The sequence below is a fragment of the Oratosquilla oratoria genome, chromosome 14 (genome assembly GCF_046742065.1).
Source record: "Oratosquilla oratoria isolate Oo_2021 chromosome 14, ASM4674206v1, whole genome shotgun sequence".
Lineage (NCBI taxonomy): Eukaryota > Metazoa > Arthropoda > Malacostraca > Stomatopoda > Squillidae > Oratosquilla > Oratosquilla oratoria.
This window is the reverse complement of record NC_134790.1, coordinates 19,118,539-19,128,844: the sequence shown is the minus strand read 5'-3', so window position 1 is coordinate 19,128,844 and position 10,306 is coordinate 19,118,539. Positions and strand designations below refer to the sequence as shown.

The 10,306-nt window shown below is 38.9% G+C and overlaps 1 protein-coding gene across 4 annotated transcripts in view; it reads left to right on the top strand.

Annotated features, from left to right (window-relative positions):
• Positions 1-403: 403 nt before the first annotated feature.
• LOC143032774 (uncharacterized) overlaps positions 404-10,306 on the top strand; it is a 26,307-nt gene continuing 16,404 nt past the window's right edge. Inside the window, exons 1-3 of one of the 4 annotated variants that reach the window (XM_076197794.1) lie at positions 404-422; positions 4,480-4,756; positions 6,045-6,188. In XM_076197794.1, coding sequence (XP_076053909.1) covers positions 4,682-4,756; positions 6,045-6,188 — 219 coding nt within the window. In that variant the 5' untranslated portion in view covers positions 404-422; positions 4,480-4,681. Of the gene's footprint in view, positions 423-1,319; positions 1,438-4,456; positions 4,757-6,044; positions 6,189-10,306 lie in introns of those variants that run through there. The other 3 variants (XM_076197791.1, XM_076197793.1, XM_076197792.1) reach the window with 3 other exon arrangements.

Below are 10,306 nucleotides of genomic sequence, written 5' to 3'. Positions count from 1 at the left end.
TTACTTATTTTATTCGTTAGTGTAGCTTGTGCCAAACGATTTCATTCATTCGATTGAAAAATCCACAAGAAAAGATCGAAGGAAAACGACAAACTGTCGTACGTGTAAACACACTGAGCGATTGATGTTCATATGAAGAAAAACAACTTCTTTAAACTGTCTTATATTATTCATTTACTCGAGAAAAATGTCTACAATATTAAAACAATCTTGCTATATCATACTTCTGATATGAACGCAAAAGCATTCAGTGCTTGAGTGATGACGTGGTTCTTACAGGATATTCTCAATTGGATGACGTATCATTGGCCTATGGCAAATGTAGATCTGCTTGAATACACTTGCACTCTTCTTGGTCTTCCAAAAGGTAGGGCCGCGGCAAGCCATACGATATTGTTGGATTAATCAAAAGAAGTGCTAAGGTAATTGTTTTGTAACTTCTTGCGTTATACCGGTAGATTTACATTGTTGACATCTTTGGTTGATTTTTTATAAGCTAACCATATAATCTCAAAGTATATTGATAACCACATATTGATTACGACATATGAAGAATACATGCAAAATAATGTTGACGGGATAGAAGACAAGAAAGTTGATAAAGCGGATTATGACTCCTGAATTAAGAACTGCCAATAAAAGTAAAAATTATATACAAGATGTACAGTTTCTCTTATAAAGTGACACGGTTTAGAAAATAGTCATTTGAAAGATGAAATAACATTAGGGTCAGATTGAAAAAACGCATTTCAAACTTATTTTATAATTTGACACCTGATTTGTACAGAACTCTCAAATCAAAGTATCATTATCAAACTTGGAGTTGGAAAATTTGAGCACGAACTGTAAATTCAGGAAAGTTATAATACGGATAAGGAGAAATAAATTGACAAGGTAAATTGATCTTTGAGGGAGGGCGGAAATTAAACACCAATATTTGAACATGGAAATTGAAAGGCGATTGTGTATCGGCTATGTATACCCCTTCTGGTTTTCTATAAATATTACCGAATTATTTTGACTCTAAAATATAGACATTTTCTGATTGCTCAAGTAAATCAAGTAAAGCTAAATGTCGAATGTGCATAAGTTTCACTTCCTACTGTGTACACACACACCATTACTTTCGTCAGGAAAATGTAGCACTTAGTGAACAGGAACTTCATTCCTGTATTTCCTTTCTGAAACTTCACTTCCAACGCTAGATGGCACTAGTGAACTCAGTCTGTTATGTTAACCCAATAATTTAGTAGTTGAAAACTCAAGAATGTTACGTTCAAAATTTTAGTACTTGGTAACTCATGTACCTCGGCAGCAGCAGTTGACTGTGTGAGTATTATTTTCTCATCCAGAGCTGGGGTGTCTGAGGTATCGTACACGTCGGTCCTTTACTCTGTGCAGAAATAGGCAGCAGAGACCTGCTAGAGAGTTGAAGGTGTAGGTTGATTATTGTAATTCGTCATGCCATTGTAGTTTAGTTCAGAAACATTTTTTTTTTAAATGCGCGGATATATTTTCTTTTATATTTGCTGTTAGTGGTCTTCATGTGATCCTGAGCTAGCTCGAGCGATGCTACTCAATAACACCGCTTGACAATCCCGTGCCGGTACTGACAGCTGATAGAGTAGTCAGACTTTACATGTTTTTTCCTACTTTGGTATTTTGATAAAAGTTAACGTCCATATATTTCTGCGAGAGGAAGACATTACATTGGCGGATATTGTGGTTTGGAAATTGTGACCAGATAGAGGTTGGTGGGCCTTGTAAAAATCTAAACAGCAAATGTAGTTGGGTACTGAATCTCGTGCCCATGTCAATGAGCCAGATGATCTGGAAGTGTACACCAGTGGTCTCGCGAAGACAAATGAAAATTGATGAACAATATTTAATCCCCTCTGATACTACTTTTCCTAAGTGTATGTTGGTAATTTTGTGTGGAAATCAACATTTTTGCGTATGTCGTGGTCCTGAAAAGTTAATTGGTAGTTCCAAATCTGTGTTAAGTATTAGTATAATATCGTTATGTACGAGATGTAGTGCACGTTTGACTGAAAACGTTTAATAACCAGTACATGACGTGCAGGCAAAAGATAGGAGCTTGTTTGGAGTGAGACTGAGTAACAAAGAATATAATACATTTTAGTGATGGGAAATTATAAGTTAAAAAAAGGTATACAGAAACTGAAGAAGCAGAAAACACAAAAAATCTGTGCTCAAGTATCATGCAATGATTGTGTAGTTTGATTTACAGGCTTAAGTTAATCTCATAGTAACCCATTTTTTATTTTATTAACTTGTGTTAGACCCATGCCTTGGAATTTGTAATTTCTTATGGTGCCTACTGCTTATGTGAAGGCACACTGAGATTTTTGTTTTGATGTAAGTTTGTGGATATTTGTGTAACCCACATATTTTCCATTTATTCATGGACAAGAGTGAAGCACATTGCCCAGGAATTAGACAAATGTCAAACAACCCTATTGTAGTAAGGGGAATGAAAGCCACAAAATATTATATCCCCAAAAATATTTGTTACATGGTAGAGGATATAGTTTAGTAAATAATTGATAGGTACTTGTTGGTAGTCCTGAAACATGGATGTTGAAGAGAAATGTCTTCTCCATGCTTTACTCTAAAAGTAATCAACGTCTCTGTTTGAAGATACAACCATGAGACAGAGGTACTAATTCTTTGGAGAAGGTCTAAGATATCTTCATAGAATTTGACTGTTTTCACCATTATTTTTTATACAAGGAGAGCTTATGACATAATATTTCCTACAACACCTCTTGTTAGTTTTCATCTTCCTTGTACTCTGAATTATTACTACTACTACTACTACTACTAGTAGTACAACTACTACTATTACTACTCATATTCTCCTCCTCCACCTTTTCTCCATACTGTTTCATATACTTTTCATTTTCCTCCTTCCTCTTACTCTTTGTGCTCTTACTACACTTTTTCCTCCTTGTGCTCTTACTACACTTTTTCCTACATGTGCTCTTACTACACTTTTTCCTCTTTGTGCTCTTACTACACTTTTTCCTACTTGTGCTCTTACTACACTTTTTCCTCCTTGTGCTCTTACTACACTTTTTCCTCCTTGTGCTACTCTCCTCTCCCAGTTCTTCATACATCTCCATTTATTCCTCCTCCTCCTTCTCTTCACCTCCTCCTCCTTTTCCAGTTCTTCCATTTAGCTGGTGACATAGGAATGTGCCCACTAATCTAACACAAACAACAGTTCAAAGTTGTCCCCCCAGAAATCAGTAGGTATTTCCAGGAACCATTTCTATCCACTGGAAGACTCCAGGTTTCCAGTCAGTGAAACACGAAGTAGTAGTCACCGTTGTCATAATTAGGCAAGAATAGACGAGCCATCTTGACAGAAATGCCTTGAGTGTCGTCAGCCATGAATTCTTGAACTGAAGTGATATACTCCTTAACGTGGAAATAAGTGTAGTGGACAATTGAAATTGAGGTAGAAGTAAGACTGGGTACCTTATTTAAACCTGCCTTTGATACTAGAGATGCCAAGGATGGAAAGCAATATTAACAAATGGCTAGACAATTTTGCAAGTGATGGAACTTCCAGTCTCCAAAGAGTAAATTCTTTGTTATCAGTTTGTATTGGAGTGAAGAAAGGTTCTGCAGTTACCAAAGTACTCTTGTTGTCCAGTTAAATTATCTTGTATATAGATTGGAGAAGGGAGTCTTTCTTTGCAAATGATAAGTTGTCCAGAATTGTCAAAGTATGGATGGAGGAGGAAGAGCTCCATGATGACAGTGATGGATAAGCAGAATGGGACTAAAATTGCAAGATATTATAAAATTTGAAAATGCAGGACAGTGTATATTAACTGAAAATATACTTTTGATTGCACGCCAGAATTCATGTTTGATATTTTCTTTAGTACATTTATTTATTTGATTTTATTCTGTTTTATTTTTCTTATTTTTTCTGAAATCAGGAAAATAATCTACCTGTTGCCCACCTACACAACTTGTCAACAACCTTGTCTCCAACTTTAGGTGCAGACCTAAAAGTGTGACATTTTGTCCCCAGATGGCCAAGATCTCAATCAACCTCAACACTATTTCCTCCATCTTTTCACTGCTCCTCTACTTCTACTAGAAGTCGTTGACAAAAAAAACAAAAAAAAAAAAACTGACCCACATTAGTACAACTCCCAATAGTTCAAAGTTTCTTCCTGCAGAAGTCAGTGAGAGCGCCAGAGGACCATTGCTCTGTGGGGGGCTGAAGGTTGTCAGTCAGTGGAACTCGTGGCAACAAAATGATTAATTTTGATAATTCATTATGTTATTATTTTAATTTGTTTATTTACTTTACCTTATTATTATTAATTTTATTTATTTGTTTTTATTTATTTATCTATTTTATTTATTATTATTATTTTTTCTCATAATAAAGACTCATGATTCCCTATTGTAGTTAGTATGAAACATTCTTTTCAGGTATTCAGAAGCAGAGGAGAACCCACAAGGAGATGCATCACAGCCAAAGAAGGAGTCATCTATAGCGTAGCCAGCTGAGGAGGGAGTTTGCCTTTCCGCATTGCCAACTCTGGAGATACCATCAAGTGGACTCCACTTTTTGCAAACACTACTGTGAGACCAGAGCTTTGGAAGGCTGGTCTGGCACGCTGCCAGTGTTACGATGTTTGGGTCTACGGGCAAAATGGTGCTTCTGAGTGGCACTCGCATCTTGAGGCCGTGCGGAGCAATGGCCAGGGTGAGTTGAGTTATCGTGTTGATGTGCCTTGCATTGTACCTTCTCTTTGTTATTAAGGTGAAAACAAATGATGGTCCCTTTAAATTTAATTTTTGTTATTGGTTCCATGCATGTGGATAGTTTCTTTGTTGTCTCTATTGTCAAAGATAGATCTGGATCAACTGGGTGTTTTGTTGGTCAAAGGTCCCCAAGCTTGGGTCATTTTTCACCCAAATTTCCTTTCATACAAAAACTTTTGCATGTTCTTTAATTTATTTTATTTCTTTATTTATTTTTTGTTTTTATCCAACAAAAAAATTTGGATTATCTCACATGCCCTCCTCTCCCCAAATCTCTCTATTCACCACTTCCACATTTTTCTATGTTTATTTTTTCCATGTGTTATATGTATGTCTTATAATCCATTGTTTGGATTCAAGTTGATGACTTGGATTTTTTTTTTTCCACTTTTTTATGTACTGCTACCAATTGATGTTTGAGTACTAAGTACTTCATGATTTCTTGCTAGCATATCTGAATGGTCTAATTTGTTGAATATTGTGTTGCTATATAATCCAACAATGATATGTAGGTGTCCCAAAAGACCTTGGAACAATGTGTCTTTTAGTAAAATGAAATGGCAGGGACTGCAAATATGTACAATGCGATATCAACGTAAAGAACATTATAGGGAGCTATAACCATTGTATCCTGAGAGAACACAGTATGGGGAATTTGCCTGTTGACACATTCCCTCTCCCTGTTTCGTCTTGTCACTGCCTTGAGAAAGTTTATATACCAAAGGTTTTTTCCCCCTTACAAGAGAGGTAGCCAAGTCAGAAGACACGTACCCATTCTCAACCATTCCACTCCCATCCGCCACCCTTTCCTCCCTCTTATCTTAGCTCCTTGTGGATAACAGGTCATTCCTATATCCTATATTTCTGCCTTGAGAAATAATTTTTCTAAAATTAGGTTTGTGTTGTACAGTTTATAAAAAGCTTTCTTTGAATTAAGATGATAATAAAACAGAGTCTCTTAGGAGGACTGAATGGATACTAAGTAACTGCAGTAACGAAAGAGTTGAACTGACTTTAGGAGGGGTTTTCCTAAGCTGAACAAAATTATTTGGTAAAGTGGGAGTAAGAATCAACTGCACCAATGAAAATTTTCAGGGAAAATGGCCTGATGAATGACAACTTGAAAAAAGTACCCCTTGTATAAATTTGTGTAGTTCTTTAATGGCATTCATATTCTTTCTTATTCTGATTGGGCAATTCATTGTTAATGGTTGTTTGTATAATTTCAGGTCTGTCCAAGTCCACTAGCACCCTTGGCAGCTGCATTTTCAGTCAGCTGTCGGAGGGACTTCCAATCCAAAAGACTCTCTAGAAATATTGAGTTCTTCACGGCGAGTGAGAAACCACTTCCTGACCCAAAGGAAACCATTCAGGTAAGAAGGAATTTTCATTCAGTATGAGTCATTTCTTGTTACGAGAAGATTGACCCCTTCCATATGATGATGCTTACATAGAACATCATGAAGCATGAATGGGTGTATGAGGATTCTGGTGTTGGCATCTTGATTATATTTATTTTTTTTATTGTAGATTAATGACCCCATATTCTGTGAACTGTCTTGATCATATTTTCCATGGTTATTAATATTCAGAGTGAAAGAGAATGAGTAATACAGCTGTAACTTTATATTCTATAACGCGAGTGTTGTGATGCGTCATCAAATCATCGTACATGAGGCAGCTGATCCTGCCTGTGAGAATTTTACTCATATTGAAGAGATTGTCATCTTCATGTCAATAATTATCATTATATATCTACATTAGTGGATGTTGTGTGATGGTTAGGAATGGAGACTGATTAGATTGAGATGAAGGTGGGGATTCATAATGTTACCATGGTTGTTCAGTGTATACGTGGATGGTATAGTGAGAGAAGTAAAGACGAGTGTTAAGGAGGAGTTTGGAGTGGGTGAGTGAGAGTGGAGGGACATTGGAGGTGAACCAGTTTTGTTTGTGGATGATATTGTGCATGTGGGTGAGTTTGATAGTAGACAGAGGCAGCTAATGGCAGAGAATGGGGAAATTGTTACAGAAAAATCTGAGAGTAAATGTTGGAAAAGTAAGGTGATGTGTATAAGGATTGATAAAGTTGGTGGGTTGGAGGGGAATTTGAAGGGAGAGAGGTTAGAGGAAGTGGAGAGTTTTAAGTATATGGGGTTCCATGTGGCAGCAGATGAAGAAGTTGAAGTGAATTATAGAGTAAAGGGAGTTGTTGTTGTCGTTCCCTAGACTGCCTGTCCTAGCAGTCCCGTCTCCCCAAGGAATGCCACAGCCGAAACTGGGTTTTCCCGCAAATCCTTTATAGAGTGTATGTTGTGTTGTTTGCGTGCATGATTGTGTATAATGCAGTCTTCCATTATGTGTTGTATGGTATGGGGTGAAGTGTTACATCCTGGGCAGCTGTTCACAATGCGGTCATCCAGCCTCTTCTGGTAGCTTAGAAGTGCTGGGTGGTGGCCGCACCGCAGTCTGGCCAGGTGGACTCTGTCCTTTCGTGGGAGAGAGGATTCAGAAGGGTGGATATCAGGGGGTCTAGCATGCAGCAGTGTGTTAATGGAGCGGTGAGTGATATGATTATGAATATGTTTCCAGAGGCTGGTATTTGGTGGTTGTGGAGGAAGAGAAGAGAGTATCTGTGTGTGACACAGGTCTTTGGATGTTGTTTTAATGTTTCTTGGTGTGTGTGGGTGTTCTGCTATGTAGTGTAGCGGGTGTGATGTGTTTGTGGTGGCTGCGGCAAGTGTTTGTGTGCCTCTCATGTTGAGGTGGTCCTTGACTTTGAGGACTTTTGTTTCATGGTGTAAATGGTCTGTAGGTGTTGTATTTGCTGTATTAGTTGGGGGCCAAACGGCGGCAACCAGCCCTGGCCACCGGCTCTACGCAGGTGGCACTGATCCCCAAGAGGAGTAAAGGGAGTAAATAAATGTGGTGGAAATGAAAAGTTTTTTGGGAAATGGATATCTGGTGATGAATGAAAATAGAAGTTTGTATGAGGGGGTAATTGTGCTCGTAGCTGAATGGGACAAAGATTTGGAATTTAAGGGAGGCAGAAAGGAAGAACATGAACATGTTTGATATGAAGTGTTTGGGGAGTATTGTAGGTGTTTTGAGGATAGTGAGAAATGTGGGATGTTAAGTAGAGAGCATATTTAGAAAGGGCTGTCAGATAGAGTAGATAAAGTGCTGACATGATTTGTAACTAAAGACTAGCAAAAAAGTTTGTAAAGCAGAATTGGATGGAGTGAATTTCAGAGGAAGAGCAAAAATTAGTAAGATGGGGTGAAGGGGACAGTGGATGCAAGAGGAGAGAAAGTGCAATAGGTAGAAGTGGATTGAGAGTGGTTATAAACGGATGAAGAAAAGATGCAATTTGAAAGGATGTTCTTGTTTGCTCCAGTTTATTTATTTATTCATTTATTTTTTGGAGTGCAGTGTCACTGCATTACCTTAGACATGAGTGGTGTGTCAGGGGACAGAGCTGACTCTTTATGAGGTTGAAGGCGAGAAAGGCCAATCAGTCAGTTGTTGCCTCGAATTTCACTAAATGGAAAACCCGCAGTGCAGGGATGACCCATCATCCATGAGAAGTTTAGATGGAAGTGGAGGAAAGGATGGTGGAAGGGAGTGAAATACATGGGAACAAGTACATATCTCTGACTTAACCCCTTCACTATGGGCCAAAATCTCGTGGGCAGCATTAGCTGCCAGACGTGCGATGTTGCGTCATAATACTTGCATTATAAAAAATAAAGTTACCGCTGTATTGCTCGTTCTCTTTCACCTGTGAATTTTGATAACCATAGAAAATATGATGAAGCCAGTTTACAGAGTATGGGGGTCATGCAGGTACAACTACAATATACAGACGCTCCTCTACGTACGTACATTCGTTTTACGTTTGAACTGACTAAAAAATGGTAAAAAAAAAAATTGGAGTGAATTTTTTAGTTTAGCGTGCCCCCTGTAGTTCAAACGATACTTGCACATGACGCTGCGTCCATTGTTTACATTGCACAAACGACAAACTGAACATGCCTTGCCTCCTCCTCCTCCTCCCCCACCATCTCAATTTATGTTGCTTGAATTTAATTTATTTGAAATTAATGTTATTATTTTACAATGTTATGTGTATAATTAATGATTTAGGGGTGTTTTATAAGATACGGTAATAGAATTTACGGATGTATAGTACAGTAACAACTTACGTTCATTTTCAACTTACGTTCGGCCGTTCGGAACGTAACTAAAACGTAAGTTGAGGAGCGTCTGTATATAATCAAGATGCCGACATCGGCATCCTCGTGTACCCACTTGCTCCTCATGACGCCTACGTAGGCGTCATTGTATCAAAGGGGTTAACTATCTCCCTTGTAAGGAGAAAGCACTCTTGGTATATAGATAAGAAAACCCACAGCCACACAGTGGCAGACAATGGTCCTTGGAACCTCCCACAGATCTCTCTGAGAAGAAACTTTGGACTGTTGTGTTGTATCAGTGTGGGAATGTTTCTGTGTCACCAGCTGGGATTGCTAGGAAGAGGAGAGCTGTTGTTTGTTGTCAGCTCACTTTGTGTGAAAAAGTACAAGAAATACAGTTGAAGTTAATAGAGAAAGATTTTAGGCCCATTCTGGGGACCGAGTTTTGGAGGTGAGGGGATTAATGAGTTTCGAAAATGGACATTTTCACTGTCCATCTTACGGGTATCTGTATGAGAGGTGATGAATGGGTTGAGATGGGTGTTGTGTGGGTTCATTATTTTATTCGACAGCCTCTCTTGCCTTTTGATGTAGGGATAGAATGGGTGGGAGTGGTTTTTATGCCTTTGTTTTTTGGCTACCTCCCTTATAAGGGGGAAAAAAGCCTTTGGTATATGTATGTTTATTTTTTGGACAGCAGTGAGGTTTGGTAATTTTTTGTGCATGTGTCATGTATACTGTAGTGGCTCGGCAGTTTAGGCTTTTGCTACATGTGACAGATGTTGAGGTGATGGCAGTTCAAACCCTGCCAGCGAGATGTACCAAGGGCATGATTCATTAGATTCCATGAGGTGGAATGGGTGGGGGGTGGAATGGGTGGAGGGATGGGGGGTGAGGTAGTGTGTGTGAGCAAAATTTGACGGAGCCCGTAGGGATTTCTCCCCGTCTTCTCCTTTTATGCATGGGGGGACGGAGAGGGGGGGTCGCCGATTTAATGAAGCGGCCTTGCTGTGGATGTGCTGTGTCTTGCGACACTGCTTCTGACCCAGGGCAGTGGACAAGGTGCAGGGATGACCCGTCATCCAGGAGGTGCTAAGATGGGAGGGAGGGTGGAGGGGAGTGGAGTGTATTTAGGGATGAAATGGGTGGGAATGATTTTATGCCTTTTTCTTTTTGGCTACCCCCCTTGTAAGGGGAAAAAAGCCTTGGTATATGTATGTACAAAGTCCTCTGTAAGGATCATCATCCTAGCATCCAGGTATAGGGAATTTTGTGTTGTTAAACAAAATTGAATC